Source organism: Canis aureus, chromosome 19, assembly GCF_053574225.1.
Source record: "Canis aureus isolate CA01 chromosome 19, VMU_Caureus_v.1.0, whole genome shotgun sequence".
Taxonomy (NCBI): domain Eukaryota; kingdom Metazoa; phylum Chordata; class Mammalia; order Carnivora; family Canidae; genus Canis; species Canis aureus.
Genome location: NC_135629.1, coordinates 51,803,420 through 51,822,109, shown reverse-complemented (window position 1 = coordinate 51,822,109; position 18,690 = coordinate 51,803,420). Strand labels below are relative to the sequence as shown.

General features: G+C 58.5%; 3 protein-coding genes across 7 annotated transcripts; 1 reads left to right on the top strand and 2 right to left on the bottom strand.

Annotated features, from left to right (window-relative positions):
- The first annotated feature begins 1,889 nt into the window (after nt 1–1,889).
- Nucleotides 1,890–7,137, top strand: ATG4D (autophagy related 4D cysteine peptidase). Of its 3 annotated transcripts, XM_077859953.1 has the most exons (11): nt 1,946–2,197; nt 2,731–2,814; nt 2,891–3,064; nt 3,345–3,621; nt 3,695–3,759; nt 4,514–4,644; nt 5,355–5,438; nt 5,550–5,628; nt 5,705–5,781; nt 5,881–6,000; nt 6,589–7,137. In XM_077859953.1, the coding sequence occupies exons 1-11, from the start codon at nt 1,966–1,968 to the stop codon at nt 6,769–6,771; spliced, it is 1,506 nt and encodes a 501-aa protein (XP_077716079.1). In that variant the 5' UTR covers nt 1,946–1,965; the 3' UTR covers nt 6,772–7,137. The 3 variants fall into 3 exon arrangements, with proteins under 3 accessions (XP_077716081.1, XP_077716079.1, XP_077716080.1); XM_077859955.1 differs by lacking the exon at nt 5,881–6,000 and having other exon boundaries at nt 1,890–2,197; XM_077859954.1 differs by lacking the exon at nt 5,355–5,438 and having other exon boundaries at nt 1,951–2,197.
- KRI1 (KRI1 homolog) lies at nt 6,798–15,233 on the bottom strand. 2 transcript variants are annotated; one of them, XM_077859951.1, is made up of 19 exons: nt 15,084–15,233; nt 14,897–14,970; nt 14,021–14,126; nt 13,557–13,674; nt 13,259–13,313; nt 13,132–13,181; nt 12,744–12,837; nt 12,586–12,663; nt 12,200–12,342; nt 11,774–11,900; nt 11,575–11,670; nt 11,314–11,484; nt 10,141–10,216; nt 9,958–10,046; nt 9,741–9,867; nt 9,525–9,655; nt 8,519–8,583; nt 8,306–8,404; nt 6,798–7,662 (listed from the first exon to the last, which is right to left on the bottom strand). In XM_077859951.1, the coding sequence occupies exons 1-19, from the start codon at nt 15,175–15,177 to the stop codon at nt 7,329–7,331; spliced, it is 2,127 nt and encodes a 708-aa protein (XP_077716077.1). In that variant the 5' UTR covers nt 15,178–15,233; the 3' UTR covers nt 6,798–7,328. The 2 variants fall into 2 exon arrangements, with proteins under 2 accessions (XP_077716077.1, XP_077716078.1); XM_077859952.1 differs by having other exon boundaries at nt 13,132–13,178.
- Nucleotides 15,234–15,651: 418 nt separating this feature from the next.
- Nucleotides 15,652–18,231, bottom strand: CDKN2D (cyclin dependent kinase inhibitor 2D). Of its 2 annotated transcripts, XM_077859959.1 has the most exons (3): nt 18,082–18,231; nt 17,668–17,823; nt 15,652–16,618 (listed from the first exon to the last, which is right to left on the bottom strand). In XM_077859959.1, exons 2-3 carry the CDS (start codon nt 17,806–17,808, stop codon nt 16,259–16,261), a joined length of 501 nt encoding a protein of 166 aa, XP_077716085.1. In that variant the 5' UTR covers nt 17,809–17,823; nt 18,082–18,231; the 3' UTR covers nt 15,652–16,258. The 2 variants fall into 2 exon arrangements, with proteins under 2 accessions (XP_077716085.1, XP_077716084.1); XM_077859958.1 differs by lacking the exon at nt 18,082–18,231 and having other exon boundaries at nt 17,668–17,969.
- Nucleotides 18,232–18,690: the final 459 nt, after the last annotated feature.

Genomic DNA, 18,690 nt, shown 5'->3' with positions numbered 1-18,690 from the left:
CCCCCAAAGGGCATATATTGAAACCTAGCCCCCCTATCCCCCTCACATCCCCAACCCCCCCATACCACCCTGTGTGATGGATGAGGAGGCAGGGCCTTTGGGAGATGATCAGTGATTAGATGAAGTTATGGGGCTGGAGACTCCGTGATGGGGTTAATGCCAAGAGGAAGAGACAGGAGATCTCTCTCTTTCTCTCTTTCTCTGCCTGCATATACCAGAGAAAGGCCATGTGAGGACATGAGCAGGAGCAGGGCCCTCACCAAGATCTTGGCTGTCCTGGCACCCTGATCTCACGCTTCCACCCTCCAGGATCATGAGAAAGAAATGTTTGTTGTTTAAGCCACCCAGTCTGCAGTATTTTTACAGCAGCCTGAGCTGACTCAATCAGGTTGTGGTAACTGCTCTGGGGGAAAAAAAAAAAAAAAAAAAACAGGGACCAGAAAAGGAGCTCAAAGGTGGGGGTGGGGTGGATTTTGAGCACTGTCAGCCTGCGGGAATGACATTTGAATAAATTCCTGAAGGACGTCCTGGAGGAGCCAGCCATGCAGACATCTCAAGGATGGGAGAGCTAGGCAGGCAGGGGGAACTGTAAGAGCAAAGGTCCTGGGGTGGGATTGCACATGTTGGGTTTGGGAAGGGAGACAGGTGTGGCTGCAGGGAGGTGCAGTGAGGGGAGAGTGGAGGGAAAGCCAGGGAAGTGACTGTCTTTTTGAGCCTTATTCACATCGCACACTCTTACCGAATCCTCATCCTATTTCCTTTAGCTGGCTGAGGACAGTGCCTTTGGGTTGGCCACTAGGGGCCACCCTCTCTGCCATTCACAGGGTGGCTACACTGTCACTCGCCTTTGAGGTTGTGGTGGGTTTTTTTCTGAGCCCTGACTGTGCCTCAAATGCCATGCTAAAGCCCTTTACCCGGATGAGCTCAGCTCGTCCTCCTAACATTCCTGAGTCAGAGGCAATGAACATTTTTTTTTTTACAGCTTTATTGAAGTATAACTGACATACAACAAACCACACACATTTCGAGTGTACAATCCGATGAGTTTTCATATCCTGGAAACCAGCACCACCATCAAGATTCTAAACATATCCACCACCTCGAAAAGTATATTCTAGCCTTTTTTTTTTAATCCCTCCCTCTAGCGTCTCCCCACCCCACCCCCAGACACCCCGAAATTGGTCAGAGATGAGACTGCATTTTCTGGAGTTTTAGGTACACGAGACCAGAAAGGGTATATACTCTTTTTTAATCTGGCCTCTTTGCCTCCGCAGAATGATCACGAAGATTCGTCTGTGTTGTGTTTGAGCCCCTTCTGCTCCTTAGGAAACTGAGGCACAGAGAGGCGTGGCCGGGGTGGGGGTGGGGGTGCGGGCGTGAGGAGGAGGAGGAGGTGTCACACAGGCCCGGCCCCAGAGCGAGGCGAGTCCCGGGCGCGCCGGCCGCCGAGGGGCGCTCGGGCGGGCGGGCCACCGGCAGGTGCACACACGCGCGGCGCCACCCCCTGGCCCCCCGGCCCCCCTTGCCCAGCGCGGCGCCCGGGGGCGGGGCGGGGGCGGGGGCGGGGCCTGGGCGGGGGCGGGGCCTCCCGGCTCTGGGGCCTCCGATAAGGGCCCGCGGAGGGGGGCGGGGGGTGGGCTCGGGCGCGCCTGGGCGCCGCGATAGGGTGGCCGGGCGTGCTCGTGGGGCGCCGCGGGGAGGCGCCGCGGCCGAAGGTCCCGGCGCGGCCACCCGGAACCGGGGCCGGCGACCCAGGCTGGGGCCGGGCCGGGCGGGGCGGGGCGTCCGGCCGTGTCGCGCCCGCCTGGGCTCCCGGGGCCAGGGCCGCCAAAATGGCGGCGGCGGCGGTGACAGCGTCCCGCGCGGGGCCCGGGGGCCTGGCCGCCGCGTCGCGGGCCGACTAGCGCCTTCCGGGCGCCGCGGCGCCCCCGCCCCGGGCCCTGGGTCCGCCCTCCCGGCGCGCTCATGAACTCCGTGTCGCCGGCCGCCGCGCAGTACCGGAGCGGGAGCCCGGAGGACGCGCGCCGCCCCGAGGGCCGCAGGCCGCGGGGTCCCCGAGTCCCGGACCCCAACGGCCCGAGGCCCTCTGGAGCCAGCGGCCCCGCTCTTGGCTCGCCCGCGGCCGCCCCTGGGGAGCCGGACGAAGTGGACAAGTTTAAGGCGAAGTTCCTGACGGCCTGGAACAACGTCAAGTACGGTGAGGAGGGGGCGGGCCGGGGGTTGTGTTCCGAGGGCTCGGCCGGGCGGGGCTCGGAGGTCCACCCCGGCTCTGCCCACAGTTCCACCATTTGCCATTTGCGCTCCCCTCGAGAGTCACCTGCGGGTCCCCCGCCCTGCCCGGCCCGGCCCCGGCCCCGGGCGGACCTGCAGCAGGTCCGAAAAGGAATGTGTTTTTTCAAGCCTCGTCCATTCCCGTGTGACCTTGGGCAAGGTTTTCAGGCTGCTCTGTGCCTTCGTTTTCCCCCTTTGTTAAACGGATACAATAATCAGATCTGCTCTGTTCATCCTGAATTGATGGCAGACACTCACGTGGCTGTTCCTAGGGGTCCCTGCCTCCATCTGAGAGGAATATGGCCCGAATTGCCCAGTGCCAGCCCTGAGATAGGACCCAGGATGGTCTCCATTTCACAGGCGAGGGGGATGGAAGCGCTGTCGCTGTCATAACTGTTAGGTGACATGTCTGTCAAGCCAGTGCTTCATCTGGCTGGGTGCTACTCCGCGTCTCCCCAGGTTGGGCAGTCAAAAGCCGGACCAGCTTTAGCAAGATCTCCAGCGTCCACCTCTGTGGCCGCCGCTACCGCTTCGAGGGCGAGGGTGAGCTGGTGGCCCCAGGCCAGGGTCGAGGGAGGCTTGGTATTCCTGGTGGCAGCTGACCAGTCTGCTCTTGTAGGTGACATCCAGCGTTTCCAGCGGGACTTCGTGTCCCGCTTGTGGCTCACTTACCGCCGGGACTTCCCGCCCCTCGCTGGAGGCTGTCTGACCTCAGACTGTGGCTGGGGATGCATGCTGCGCAGCGGGCAGATGATGCTGGCACAGGGCCTGCTGCTGCATTTCCTGCCCAGGGGTGAGTGCTGGAAGGGAAGACACCCTAGAAGTGTGGTGCCAAATACACAGGCAGCAGTGTTCGAATTGTTTGTAAACTAAGTTTAAAGGTATGTTAGATTGTGTGTTGAGTAAGTTTTTTGGGGGAGTGAGAGTCGATAAAATAAGTTTCAGCAATGTGGAAATTGTTGGTAAACCTGCCATCTCAGGAGCATTAGAATTGTACATAAAGGATGAGCAAATGGGAACTGTGTCCCCCTGGCCCACTGGCACCCTTTGACTTTGTACTCCATCCCCACCAGACTGGACGTGGGCTGAGGGCCCAGGCCTGGGCCCCTCTGAGCCAGCAGGGTTGGCCTCTCCCAACCGTTACCGTGGGCCTGCACGATGGATGCCCCCACGCTGGGCCCAAGGCACCCCAGAGCTGGAGCAGGAACGTCGACACCGGCAGATAGTGTCCTGGTTCGCCGACCACCCCCAGGCCCCCTTTGGGCTACACCGGCTGGTGGAGCTTGGGCAGAGCTCAGGCAAGAAGGCGGGTGACTGGTATGGGCCATCTCTGGTGGCACACATACTCAGGTGAGGGCCACTGCAGGGAACTTGGGAGCCACTGGGTTCCCCCAGGAACTCAGGCCTTCCCTCTCACCCCCAGGAAAGCTGTGGAGAGCTGCTCAGAGATCACTCGCCTGGTGGTGTATGTTTCTCAGGACTGCACAGGTAAGAGACTGGAAACCCAAGATCACAGAGTTCTCACCCTGAACCAGCCGCTACTCAGCCACCTCTTAGGACCTCCCTTCCTCAGAGGCTGAAACAAGTTGTGGGGCAGAGGAAGCCTTGGAAGGGATTCGGGGCCTGCACAGTGGGAGGTGCCCAGGATCCCTCCACTCCCTCTGGAATCAGTAGAGGAAACTCTAGGGGCTTCTCTGCAAGTGATAGAAGAGAGGACATAAGGGGACTCCAGCATTCAGACCCTAGCAGCTGTGTTTCCAGAAAGGGTTGAATCTGCTTTTCTGGGAGCCAGGAAGGGGCTTAGCTAGCAGTAAGGGAGGAGGGGGAGAATGGAGACCGCCCGATTGGACTTGAGGAGGAGGGACATGCAGGGACGACTGCTCGGTGCTCTATTTCCATACTGGCAAATGCACGCGCTGAGTCAGTAAAGACTAATCAGGCCTAGAGCTGGGGAGGTGCTCCATGCTGTGCGGAAGGCTCTCTGTCTCCTCCTGGTTTTATGTTCTTTATCTAAATCTCAGGGCCTCAGCGGCCCTCTCTGGAAAATAGGGATGTCTACACCTGCCCAGAGGCCCTGGAATTGTCGGTGTGGGGAGAGTTTGGGCATGGGGCACCAGAAAGATCTCCCTTTCTGCTGACAACAGGAGTGGGACCCTTTGAGGTGGCACAGGCATGTGGAGGGCCACACTCCGAGGCTTGAATGGGGGTGTACGGATGTGACTCGGCTGTGCCGCCTTTCCAGTGTACAAGGCAGACGTGGCACGCCTGGTGGCCAGGCCCGACCCCACAGCTGAGTGGAAGTCTGTGGTCATCTTGGTGCCAGTACGGCTGGGCGGCGAGACTCTCAACCCCGTATACGTGCCCTGCGTGAAGGTAAGGTCTCCCAGGTTCCACCAAGCCTCCCCTGGGAACTGCCGGGGCTCCTTGAGCTCCGGCCAGGTATGTCTGCTTCTTCCTGCATCTGTCCACCTGTTGACTCGGTAATTAGGGAGCACCTACTTCACGCCAAGCTGCTGGGTTTCAGCGGTGAACAGGCAAACATTCGTGCCCTCTGGGAGTGGACATTCTAATGGGGGAAGGACAGTGGATCTGAAACCAAACTGATGGCTGTGGCATTATACCTTAGAGTCAAGAGGAACTAAAACTAAGGCTACAAAGGGCAGATGGGGGTGGCTGCAGGCTAGGCAAGCCCTTCTCCAGCCAGGGCAGGAGCCAGAGTGTTCCAGGCTAAAGGAAGGGCAAGGCTGGAAAAACTCCGGTGTGAGTGAAGGCCAAAGTTCTCCCCACGGCCTGCAAAGCTTTGTACCATGTCCCTGCCCATTCCTTCACGTCATCTGCCCCCACTCTCCTTCTCACTTGACTCTGCCCCAATCACTTGAGCCTCCTCACTGTTTTCAGAACACACTGGCCTCAGGGCCTTTGCACTCGCTGTTCTGCTTGGAGCGCTCTTTCCCCAGAGATTCACTCCTCCCTCCCTCTCTAACCTCCTTCAGGTCTTCGCTGAGATGACACCTCTCAGTGAGGCCTTCCTGACTCCCCTACTTAAAATTCTAAAGCCTTTTCCTTCTCTTTTCTTCTCCCAGTGTTACCGCCTACTGACATGTGACAGAACTTATTCATCACGTTCCTTGTTTACCTCCTACACTAGAACATCAGCTCCCAGCTCCGTGAGATAGGGCTGGGTTTGCACACATTGGGGTTTTGCTACGTGTTTACCAAGGGATTGTCTGACGGCACCTGCCCGGAGCATACTCCTCTACTTGCTTTTCTCCCTGCAGGAGCTTCTGCGTTCAGAGCTGTGCCTGGGCATCATGGGGGGCAAGCCACGGCATTCACTGTACTTCATCGGCTACCAGGGTAGGCCCACCCCGTCCCGCTCCATCCTGCCCCACCCTGCCCTTCCCCAGCCCTGCTCATGCCTCCACTCCTGCAGATGACTTCCTGCTCTACCTGGACCCCCACTACTGCCAGCCCACTGTGGATGTCAGTCAGGCTGACTTTCCCCTGGAGGTGAGCTGGTGGGGGGTGGGTGGCGGGATCCCTGGGGTGGGCTTTTGGGGCACATGGAGGAGGCTGGGGCTCCAAACTTGCCTCATTCCTACGCCCCAGTCCTTCCACTGCACCTCACCTCGAAAGATGGCCTTTGCCAAAATGGACCCAAGCTGTACGGTGGGGTTCTATGCTGGAGACCAGAAGGAGTTCGAGACACTCTGCTCAGAGCTGACCAGGGTGAGCAAGGAGTGGTGGAGGGTAAGCGGACAGGGAGGGTCTTGAAGAGGACCAGAGAGACCCTGAGTCCAGCAGACCCAGGGAGGCTACTTGCAGGCAGTGCTGCCAAGATTATTATCCTGCCCACGAGCTACAAAAGCTCAGTTATTGCTGATTAGACCAAATGAAGGGCATAAAACAAAAGGCGAGGGACATCACTGCTTGGACAGCTGCACCCGGGAACTCAAGTGGTGGAACCTCTCCCTTTCTCCTGGCTCTACTGTCCCATCAGGGCTTTACCCTTGTAGTTGCAAGAGGGGGCCATCAGTCTTTCTGGGCACCCACCTCCCTTTTCAGTGGAAAGGGAGCCCCACTTTCCCAGGAGATGCAGCAAAAATCCTAGGGTTACTGTTCATCAGTCACGCCCATCACTGGCCAGTCACTGTGGCCGAGGGAATGGGAAGTGCTGATTGGCTGGCCTGGGTCATTGCCCTGGAGGGATGAAAGTTGAGCTCAGGAGGCACCTGATAAATATACCTATTAGGATAATTATACTTCTAGGACAATTAATATGGTTTGGAGCTAAGCCACTCTCCTTCCTCCTGCCAGGTCCTCAGCTCCTCCTCAGCCACTGAGCGCTACCCCATGTTCACCCTGGCTGAAGGCCATGCTCAGGACCACAGCCTGGACGACCTCTGCTCCCAGCTCTCCCAGCCAACACTGCGGCTCCCTCGCACGGGGCGGCTCCTCAAAGCCAAACGCCCAAGCTCTGAGGACTTTGTGTTTTTATAACGCGTGGGGTTGGGGGAGAAGATGCGCACTATTTATTTTTTTATTTATGTCATGCTGGGTGTGGGAGCTTGAAGTCTGGAGGTGATGGGCCTTTTCCCATCAACCCCTTGACAACTGCAGCTGAGACCAGTCCAGGAAACCTCTGAACTGGGGCAGAGCCTGTACACCTGCCTCCTGCCAGCTGGGCCTCCTCACAGGGCGAGGAGGGAGGGTTCCCGGACACCCACTCAGGGCCTGACTCAAGTACTGTAGTTTGCACTGGACCACCCGTGCCCCTCACTGGTCCCAAAACCCCTACCCTGCTGAGATCTGGGGGTGACGGGGGAAACTGTGGCCACCAGGGGCTAATAAAGCCGTTTAACTTGACTGTGGCTATGGCTGGGGTCCAAGGTGTGTCTCAAAGTGAGATGCTGGAGGAAGCTGGGTAGGTAGGCCTCAGCTGCCACATCTGTGAGACAGGAAGCCTTCTCTGCCCACAGAGTCCACACAGTCCACGAGGGAGAAACAGTCAGGAGCTTGACTGGAAGAGAGGAACCCCAGGGCCCCCACCTGCTGCCTCAGGGGCGACTCTTGGGACCCCGGGGCTTCCTCCTTTGCCGGGCCAGCTGGCGGAAGTGCAGCCGTTTGGGATTGAGGCCAAAGGCCTGCAGTCTCTGGCGGCTAAACTCATGCCCACCAAGTGTCACAGTGGGACCCAGGAGACGTGCCTTCTTGCCCCTCCTCCGCCCCTGGGACTTCTGGGTGTGTGGCACAGGGCTTGCTTCTTCCTGCACTGGGGGGCTCCCAGGCTGGGGCTGCTGCCCACAGGCCCCATCAAGTGCCAGCAGCTGCCCCTGTGGGCCGGCTTTGTCTTTCTGTGGCTTCCCTGTGGCTTCCGTGAGTGTCTCAGTCCTGAGGAGAAAAGTGGGGTCAGCCCAAGCTGGTCACAATTAGGCCTATTCCTGAGTACACATCCCCCATCTTACAAATGAGGAAAGACGAGGCTCAGAGAGGCAAGGCTGCAAATCAGGAGCCTGCCTGGGGTTCAAACCCAAGTCGGACACCAAAATTGGGCCTCTTCTACTGAACTCAGAGATTCAATTGTATTGCTGATAATTCTGGCATCTTGAGCCCGGGCCTATACTTAGCTGTTCATGGAAATTGATTTATTGCAGCTTTAAATCAGCTCCGTGGGCTTCTATCACCCCTGCTTTACAGATTAGGAAGTACTGAGCATGATGATAACGCTAATACCTATATGGTTTTACTATGTTTTAAGCACTTTACATAAATTAATTCACTCAATCCTTAAGAACCCAACAAGAAACAAGCCATCTTTACCCCCTACCACCCCCATTTAAAAAATGACACAGGCCCAGAATGGACAAGCGTCTTGTCCAACACCACACAGCTGTGGCCCAGCCAGAATTTGAACCCAGGTATTGAGAAAGGAAGCCCCATTCCCAGGGCCATGCAACAAATGGCTGACAGAGCAAGACTCAAACCCAGGCCCAGCAGGCTCCAAGTCCACCCTCCTCCAGCCAGTGACACTTACTCCTCTGTGCAAAGTGACTTGAAGATCTGCCTCTTTTTCCAGGAGTTCTGGGCCTTCTGGCTGTACGCCCTCTTGTCCTGCAGCTCCTCCTGCTCTGACCTGCGGATGCCCGGCAGACATGCCTATCGCCGGCTGCTTTGGGAGGTGCCCATGCTTGCTTGCCTGCCCGCCCACCCGCCCCTCCTCCTGGCACACCTGGCCCAGCCATGTCACCTGTACATGCAGGTTTTCTTCAGGGAGCACCACCGGTTCAGCTCCTTGTCATCGGCAGCGAGGATCTACACAGGAAGGGAGGGTGGGGTCCTGCTCTGTGAGCCCTGAGTCAGGGGTGCAGGGGGCCTGGCTCTCTAAGCTTTAGCCATCTCTCTGGTCAAAACAGGGAAACGCTATTACCACTGGGCAGGGTTGTCACCATTGCAGGAAAGGACTGATCTCTGTGAAGGCCACTGGATGTTTTTGGCAGGGGGCATCAGATGGGGAAACAGGCTCAGCAAGGAGATCCGTGCCCCAGTCACGTGGTCAGGAAGTGGCTGAAGTCAGATTCCAGTTTGGGCCCAGGGACCCTAGAGCCTCACTTAGGCACCATGGTCCCAGCAGCCTCAGGACAGGCAAGGGGCTCTGCGCCAATGACCAGGTCTGCTAATTACAGATGAGGCCTAGGTTCCCAGCTCAGGCCTCAGTGTCCTCATCTATGAGGCGGGCAAGCCCCTTAGAAAATACTGAAAGGCTGCCGGGAAGATTGAATGAATGCAGAAGGTATAAGCTACATAAATGTTGGCTTTGCTGACCATGAACAGTCAAGCCACCATGGCCACCACGGCTACCAGGCAAGTACCGTCGCAAGAGCCACACACGTTCATTTCAGCTCTACAGCTGCAGTGGGGCTGTTATTAGGCCCATTTTATAGATGGGGAAACGGAGGCAGTCTTCTAGGTCACAGCTGGTGAGCGGCCATGGCAGGATTTGAATGCAGGCCATCTGTCTCCAGAGCCCACCAAGCCACCCAACTGCGGATATTTGGCAACAGAAGTAAAAGTACTATTTGCAGGGTGTTCTGTGGGCAAAGCGCTGTCTGAGGCAGGTAACCTTGTCAGTACAGTTGTTAGCTCTAACGTTCCCTCCGAGATGACGGAAGGGGGAGTGGGGGGAGTCGCAACATCTGCCGGCTACACACTCCTCTTGCCGAGGGGGCGCCCCCTACCCCAGAATGGTACCCCACCTCCTCAGTGCTCAGCCCGAAGTCGCAGGGAACCACGGTACGGTACTTGAAGCGACAGGGCAGGTCATCGATGATGTCCTCGTAGTCCAGCCGGTAATACTCGTCCAGGTACTCCTCAAACGTCTTGTCTCCTGTGCAGGGAGGGGGCCAGGCTGCCAGGGTTGCCAGGCCCCTTGGAGCCCCTGCCCGCCCACTGCCACCGGCCTGGGACCTCACCAGGGTCGAACACCGGCTTCTCCTGCCCCACGGCCGCGGCAAACGGTGACTTGCGCTTCTTCTTGCCCGTCAAGGGGGCCTCACGCTGCCTTTTCTGCGGCTGACTGGGGTCATAGTCCGCGTCCATCTGCCAAGACGCAGAGGTCAGACCAGCCCTCTGGGGGTGTGGGGGGGGGCCACTTACCCCCCGGGTCTCCCCTCCACCCATGGCACCTACATTAAAGTCGGGGTCCTCGCAGTGCAGCTCCTGTTCATTCCAAGCTCCACCCTGCTCAGGCCCAGCCCACGTGTCCCAGTTCCAGTCATCTGATTCCGGAGGACACAGAGGTAGGGGGTCAGGGCGGAAGTCGCAACTTCAGACCAAGCAGCTCCCCCAGGCCGGTGCCCTGGGTGACCTCACCTTCAAGCCCTGCCTCTTCCTCAAACTGCGGCTTCTCCTCCTCTGTGGTGCCATAGTACTCGTCCCCAAAACATCTCTGCAGGGTCAGGGTCAGGGCCAGGAGGATCAGCCAGACTCACTCCCCCAGTGTTACTCCTACACCTTACATGGCTCCCAGCACCCCCCAGACATAGCTGCTGACATGAGGGGAACTCTGTGTGTCCTCCCTGCCCCTGCACCCCCATGCTGTGTTGGTTACCACTCTGTTCCACAGAGCTGGTTCTTTCCCTCCCCGCAGAACTCTGCCCCTGGGCACCCCCCCCTCCCGGGTCCACTCCCTCCTTCCCTCCCTCCTTCTATCTAACTGCTGCTCGGGCCTCAGCCACCGCCCTAACCTGCTCACCACCACACCTGACAAAGTCCAGTCTCCTCTAAGACCCCACCACCCCTGCACATCCCTATCAGCACTCTGATGCCTGGGGGTTGTAAGTGCACAGTTAAGGGCCTGCCATTAGACTGGGAGCTCTGGGAGGCCGGGACCACTAAGTGACCTGGTGCTCAGTGACTACCAGACTGATTCTCGCCATTCCGTGAGCTCCAAGAAGGCTGAAACTGTTGGGCACTTGATGTAACGCCAGCACCCTGGGGGCACCTGGCAAGACAGACATCGCTAACTATGTCATTTATTAAGTGCCTACTGTATGCCCAGCACTGGGCTGCATCTCACTGCATTCTCACAAGCACCCCGAGAGACAGAATCTACCTCCACTTTACCGAGAAACTGAAGCCTATATATCCTCAGTTTCCTTCCCTGACCTCCTGGGCTTGGTCAGGGGTCTCTTTGGGGCCCCAGAGGCCCCCACTGCTTTCCCCATAACACTCTATTGCCTGTTTCCATGGCTTGATGCTACTGCTATGTCCCCTCAAGCTGAACAATGACCATCAAGAAGTTTAAAGGAAACACAGCAACCTGTCTTCCTCGAGTATCACCAATTTTTATGCATCTTTCTCTCAGGCTATCCTTACAACAGCCCTAAAGTGGACAGTATGGTTGACCCCAGTCTACAGACAGGGACACACACGCTCGGAGAGGTCAAGTCACTTCTCTGAGGCTGCATAGCCAGGAAACAAGCACTGATCTCAGAGCCCTGTCCCAAGCTGCGCCACCTAGCTGGGGTGGGTGCACGGGCGTACCTGCATGAGCTGGTCATGCTGGGCAGGGTCAAAGTCGTCCTCGAGGTCCCGCTCCTCAAAGCCCAGCGTCTCGTTGCCGGTGACCTGCCGCAGCCTCTCTAGCTTGGCCAGGATCTCCTTCCTTTTCAGGTTCTTCAGCTGCTTCAGCTCTTCCTGCTTTTTTGCTTTCTCCTGCGGATGGCAGACCAGGCAGGGAGCGAGGGTGTGGGCTCACCCCGCAGGCTTGGCAACCCTCCCCAACCTGGCACTCCCCACACTCACTCTCCTCTTTCGCTCTCGAGTCTCCTCTCTCTTCTCCTTCCTGCGCTCATCCTTGCGGCGCACGGAGGATGCGATGCTTCGAGGGTAGGTCTTGACCTGGGGAGAGCAGGGGAGCCCGGAAGGGTCACAGAGATGATTCTGGGTTCTCTCGGCCTGGGGCCCAAGGTCTGGGTCCCCCGTCCCAGCCCAGGTCACGCACCAAGGCCGAGTCCGGCTCCTCGAAACGGAAGTTGTACTTGTGCTCAAAGTCCTCCTGCTTCTTCAGAAACAGCTCCCCCTCGTCTGAGGAATCATCCACAGTTAGCTGGACCGGGAGGCCAGGGCCCCTGAGGGACAAAATGGGGCAGAGATAGGGGTGTTAGTCAAACCCCTACACTCCTGTGTCCCAGCAATGTTAACTCACTGAATCTCCACAAGAGCCCTACTTTTGGGGACACCCCCATTTTACAGATGGGGAAACTGAGGCACAGGCTGGCAACAGGGCCACCTAGCTCCAGAGCCCACACACCGCGGCTCTTCCTCATGCAACAATAACTCTGCAACCATCTGTGTGAAAAAGTAAACGCCTGGTGCCCTTTGCTTTCTGGCCAGCACTGGCTCCAGGCCCCCAAGGGACACTGCTCACCCTTCCTCCTCCCCTTCCTCCTCTTCTTCCTCTTCCTCGCCTTCCTCCTCCTCCTCCTCATAGCGTTTGTTGAGGATATAATCCCGCAGGAACCGCTCTCCTTCGTCCAGCTCTGGGTTGTTCCAGTATTCCTTGAGGTGGGTCTGGGGGTGACGGGGTGATGGGACCCAGATTAGGGACGGGTGGGCATGGGCACCACGTGGACCTAAGTAACCGAGCCTTCTAGGGCTGCCATCAGACTAAGTGGGATAACCTCTGTTTCACAGAAACAGAAACTGGCGCCCAGAGAGGGGCACACCCCCTCTTCAGACTATGTGTTCTTGGCGACCCCCTCAAGGACTGGTTTCCAGAAAAGGGCTGGAGACAGAACAGACCCAAGAACTCACCAGTTCTTTCAAGGCGTCAGGGTTACAAATCTCCTTCTGCCCCTTTAGCCACTCCACGTAGTCCGCCTCCTCCTGGGCCTGAGGGTAGGCCAGCACTGAGGGTCTGGCGACCCCTTCCTGCCACCCACCCCCAGCCAGCCAGCCAGTCCAGCACCCACCTTCTCCTCCTTGGTCTTAGCACGTTTCTGCAGCAACCCAGAGCCACCTTCCCCAGCACTATCATCCTCGCTGTCTTCCACGAACGCCCGGAAGCTGCCCATGTGAGAGCGGAAGACTCAGGATACGCAGGCTGGTCCCTGCCCACAGTCCTGAGATGAAGCCTGTTTACTAAGTCCTGAGCTCTCCTCACCAAGTTCAGGGCAGTGCTGTGGCACAGGGGGCACCATCAACCCCACTTAACAGATGAGGAAACTGAGGCACAGAAAGACTAAGTGATGGGCCCAAGGGCACACAGCCATCAAGTAACAGCTGGATTTGAACCCAGGCCTGTCCAACCCCAGAGCCTCAGCACTGATCCATCTGGCCATTCAGCCAGCCCAGGCTCACCTTTCCTTCAGCTGTTTCTGTTCTTCTACATAAGTTTTCGACGAGATCTGCTGCAGAGAAAGTGATGCTGGCCTCAGGCCCAGCCCCAGGCCCCTCAGCCCCCAACCAGGGTTTCCACCCCACCTACCTGGAATCTCTGATTGGAGGTCTCTGCATCTGAATTTTCCTCATCGACATATTTGCTGTGCAAGGAAGGGTGGGGGCTTCAGCCTAGACTCCCCACAGCTCATCTATCCCCACAGGGTTCCAAACAGCAGTTGTAGGGGCAGTACAGGTAGATCACTGACACTCCTGTTCTCTGGGGTCCCCTCAACCCTGGTGAGTCACCACCAGCTGCTTCCCGCCCCTTCAAAGAGTCTCATGTATCCACTTGCCCGGGGAAGGCTGCGGGGAGGATGGGGCAGGGAGTCAGGACCTCTCCTCACCCTTCTTTCTCCAAGATAACCTTCCTCTCGTAGTCCTTCAGGTACATAGGACGCATCTTCTTTTGCTTCTCTTTGGCTGTTGGCACTTCTTCAGCTTCCTCGCTCTCCGAGGACGATACTGTCAGGTTGCCAGAAGACACCTGCCATCACCCACAACCCCCCACCTTCCCCAGGCCAAGGATCCCACAAGGCGGAGCCAGGGTCAGACGGCGGTTTCAAATCCCCGAGCCACCAGTTCCCAGCTGTGAAACAGGTATCACACTTGTACTATGTGTTAGTAGCTGGCTGTGCTCATTCAGTGAGTAACTCCTGCTTTGAAGAGCGCCAAGCACAATAACCTAAAACCCTCCGCTAAGCACTCTGGACATGGAACATGACCTGTGTGTTAAAAGGCTTCATTCAGAAGTCAGTAAAACCAGTAAGGGAACGAGGAACCTGGGCCGAAGGGAGGAGCAGCCCCAGACCTGTTTTCTGATAGAAGGTGGCATCTTTCTGATAGATGCGGGGGTCCTTCTTCTTCAACAAGGAGAGAGTCCTATAAAAGTCACGCTCTTGCTGGGGGTCAAACTCCTAAGGCATGAAAGGATTGCAGAAATGGTGAGAGCCCTGGTGGAGGCTGGGGGGCACTAAATAATAGGGGCAGGTGGGCTGAAAGGGTGTGGAAATTAGGGTGGAGGGAGGGGCATACATTAGGAGGAAGGAGAAAGATCCAGGGGGAACAGAAGCAGGTTGGGGGCTGGAGGGTGGGTAAGAGGGGCGGTCCAAAGATGCAAAACAAGTAGAGGAGGACGAGGGGCCCTCTTGGGGTGGGGGGCGGGCAGGGGCGGGCCTCACATAGGTACAGGATCTGACATAGAAGGTAGTGGGCAAGGGGAGGATAGTTACCCGGAGAAAGGATTAATACGGGGGCAGGTGAGCAGAGAGGACACAGATGGGACAGCAAGCAGGGGCTGGGTTGCACGGTGAGGCCCCAAATCTGGGCTGATGTGAGAAGCTGTGCGCCCCACGTGGCAGAGGGATGTCCCACTTCGGGGACTGAGTCCGACACCAAGAAATGGTTAAACTCTTGGGGGTGAAAAAGTAGACGCGGCGGTCCCATCGTCGCACCTCACACGATGGGAGAAGCAGGTGGATGGTGGCGGGAGAGGGGAAGTAGACGGGAATGTGGCCGCCCCCGGGGGAGGAGCGCTGTGCCCTTCATGGGATTAGGAAGAGGAGGATGGCAACTCGCGTGGGGTGAAGTGGGGTTAGGGGTGAGCCGCCCTCTGTATATCGGGGTCGGGATGCGGTGGGGGGGCTTGGATGCTTCCCGAATGTACGGCGCCGGGGTGAGAGCTCACCACGCGCTCGTCGCTAGAGTCCGACTCGGAGCTGGAGTCGCCGCCGCGGTCCCGGTCCCCGTAGCGATCTTTAACTGCGGAGCGGAGATGGGAGCCCCCCCAGATGAGCGCGGAGGACCGGATCAGCCCCCTCTTCCCCACGGCCCGGCACGCGCCGCCGCCCCGCGCGCATGCGCCCCGCACTCACGCCGCTGCAGCTCCTCGCGCTCCCGGTAGCGGCCGTACCGGGCCGCAAACGCCGCGTTTACCCGAAGGGGCGAAGAGCCGCGCGGCTCCGGCATGGCGGCTGCGCGGCCCACTGCGCACGCGCGTGGCGAGCGGCCCCCGGGGAGGCGGGGCTACTCCCGGCCCCGCCCCGGCGAGCCTGGAAGGAGGCGGAGCCTCGCGGGCCGCGCCTAATCCCGTCCCCAGTCTTTCCGGGATCCCTGACGGCGTGCGACCACAGTCCCCGCCCGCGGGTCACGCCTTTGCGGGTCAGACTGCAGCCACCGCCCACTACGGCCCCCCCGGGGCTCCCGGCACCCAGCTGACATCTGGGGGCCCTTTCTCCACTCGCGGTTTCCTGCCTCCCTTCCGTTCCGACAGCGTAAACCGCTGCCCCACCCAGCTCACTCACCTCTGGCACCCTGGGAATTACCACTCTCTCCCCTCCCCCAAAGTGTCCACGATCTGTCCCCCCGCCCTGCGCCCACTCCCCACAAACGTACTGGACGCGCGACACTCCATCGCAGACTCAAAAATCAAAAGCCACCAGCTCTGTGATCATGCACAAGTCTTAATTTAATGGGTAAAAACATTAAGTTATCACACAACAATTTTTTTTCCACAAAGCTTAATAAATAGAATCTCTTTTTTTTAAACGCTGTACAAGAGACTGGAAAACAAGCTTCCAACAAAATATGAATGAACTGATACTACCCTTTTATTGATTTGAAACACTCCCCCCCTCCCCCATGCCTGAAAGCAGTGTGCACACTTGAGGTCTCTCTCTGGGTACAGCCAGCCAAGGTCGCCAGGTTCCAGGAGCCCTGGAAGCGATGACCTCACTCGGGCTGGGGCTTTAAATGCTCTGCCCTTGGGCGTTTGCAGCCCCAGCAATCTGAGGCGCAGAGAAAACTGAACCGTTTAGATGGCTGATGTCTGCAGGAGCCCTTCTCTGCTCAACACATCAAAAGGGGTGAGAAAAACAAATTGAGAAATACCCCTCAAACACACACACCCCGCAAATCAACACCAACAAGCCACAAACTGGTGCCCCTTCCCTTTCGACGGTGGGCAGGAGTGAAAGAAGAAAGTGTTTCTTCTCTCCTCTTTTAACATAGAACCTCGCTGGGTCCTGTTGCTGGAGGGGGTGGCCCCAGGTCACAGCAGTACCACAGTGTGCCCCTGCAGTATGTCCATGAGATCCTGAGCTCCTATCCCCTGTGCCAGCTCCAGGGGTGTGAGCCCCCTGGCATCCCTGTGATGGAGATCAGACTCAGTAGCCAGGAAGCTGACCACAGCTGTGTGGCCCTCTCGCACTGCCAGATGGATGGGGAGTGCCCCAGTGCCATCGGGAGCATTGACATCAGCACCATGCTCTACCAAAACTTTCAGAGTGTCCAGGAATCCAGTGCGTGCTGCATCATGGGCTGGAGTAGTGCCGGTGGCATCCTGGACATTGGGGCTGGCACCTTGCTTGAGGAGCTCCAAGGCAATGGTGGGGCTGCCAAACATCATGACCTGTGTGGGGGCACAGAGTAAGGGGCCTTCAAGGGAGAGGTTCCTTGAAAAGGAGTCACTGAAGAGAGGGGTCATGCAAGAATAGGGAACACTAGAGGTCTTCTCAAGAATGGGGAAGCCCCAGGGAACACAAGCTCTCAGACAGCTGTTTGATACCCCAGAGAAAGGCATCTCCTGGAAATAGGAACCCCCAAGAAACTGGTCATCACCTAAGGATAAGATGATCAACTAGGGAATAGCCTCTATGAAAAATTTCAGGGAACTTAAGACCCTCACCAAGGAATCAGACACTTGCCCCAACCCATACGGGAAATCATTAGGAAATATGACAAACCCCCCCCCCCCGGGGAAATAGACCTTATAGAATGAAAACTGCCCCCAAGGAACTTGCCTACTCAAGGTAAATAAGATGCCCAGAGAATTTGAAACCCCCTTCTCCAATTAATAGCTCCTCTCATATAATGAGGATGCTCCCAGGGTACTTGACTCCCTTAAGAAATGGGGTTCCGCTGTAAAATGGCCCCCAAGGAATAAGGACGCCCATGCCATCTGTAACTGTGCCCCCATCAGGACTTCCCTTAATATACCAGCAATCTGGGGGAAAAAAACCAACCCAGAAATTGAGATCTCCCCAAATAACTGGATACCTCTCAGAGAACTCTCCAGAAAATGGGGATCCCCTGGAAACATGAATCCTTCCTTCCAGTGATTGGATCCCCCCACAGAAGCTCCAAGAAACAAGAGCCATCCCTATGAAACCAGGACCCAAGGAAGCTGAACTCACACCACGGAATAAGAACCTCCCCCGAGAAACTGAATCCTCCGCACCCAGAGAATAAGAAATCGTCCAGAGAAGATGCAAAGTCCTCCCCTCCCCCAACCTAACCCATCCACCCCCCACCCATGAATACGGACATCAGGGAGCAACACCTACCCAGGAAAAAAAGGACCGGATCCCCAGTCTGCCACCACGACGGGCGGCCCGGAGACCTAAGGGAAAGTGTGTGGGGTCCCCGCCCCGCCCTCGCCCCGGGCCGGCCGGGCCTCACCTGCAGCGCCGTCTTGCCGAAGCGGTTCAGGGCGTCGGGGTGCACCAGCTCGCGGTGCAGAAGGCGGCGCACCTCCTGCACGTCGCCTCGGGCCGCGGCCCCGCTCAGCCGGTCGCCGGCGCGGACCTCCTCCAGCAGCATGTCGACACTGGCAGCCTGCAAAGCCCCCCGCCCCACCCCGGCGCGGTCAACGCGGGGAAGACGCCGGCCCGAAGATCCCCTCCGAGGCGCACCTGGCCTGTGCGAGGCTCCCCGCCCGGCTCCCAGTCTGCACTCGGGCGCGACCCCCGCCCTCCCCGGGCTCCTCCCCCTGCCGGCCAGCGGGTCCCCGGGGGCTGGGAGCCCGGCCCAACCCTCCGCCGCCCGCCCGGGCCGGCGCCCGCCCCTTGGGGGCCGGGTCTCCCCCCAACTCACCCTCCCTCCTCCTCGACGGGCGGGGTCTGTTCTGAGCCTGCTACGCCGTCGCCGCCGAGCCGGCCGCCAGGGGGCGGAGCCAGCGCGCGCGAGGCCCCGCCCCGAACGCTGCAGATTTGTTTTCTTACGAACTCGCTACACTGTAGCCCAGCAGCACTGCCCCGCGCGCGACCCGGCGGCGCCCCGCCCACCCGGGCAGCGCAGCCAATGGCCACGCGTCGCCGGGGGAGCTCGGCCCTCCGGCATGGGCGGCGCCGCTCCTGATTGGCCGAGCCGCCGGCGACCGGTGGACCGCCGGCAATGGCGGGGTTTTCGGTTTTCAAACTCGCCAGGCGGGCGGGAAAGGGAGCCGGTTTAACTGACCCGCGGGAGAAAGGTCAGGGGCAGGGTAACGCGGGCTGCTCCCGAGCCTCGGCACCTCTGGGAGGAAGGGAGGCAGGGCTGGGGCAGCTCGGGCCGGGGTTTCACCATCCGGTCACGCGATAAGGATTTATTAGCCCTTTGGGCACAGCGCATTATTTCATTCGCTCCCCCACCGCGTGCTGGAAGCCTTCCGGGCGCTGGGGCGCGCACATAAGGGCAACTGCGTAATTTTAGGTAGGGTTAAGC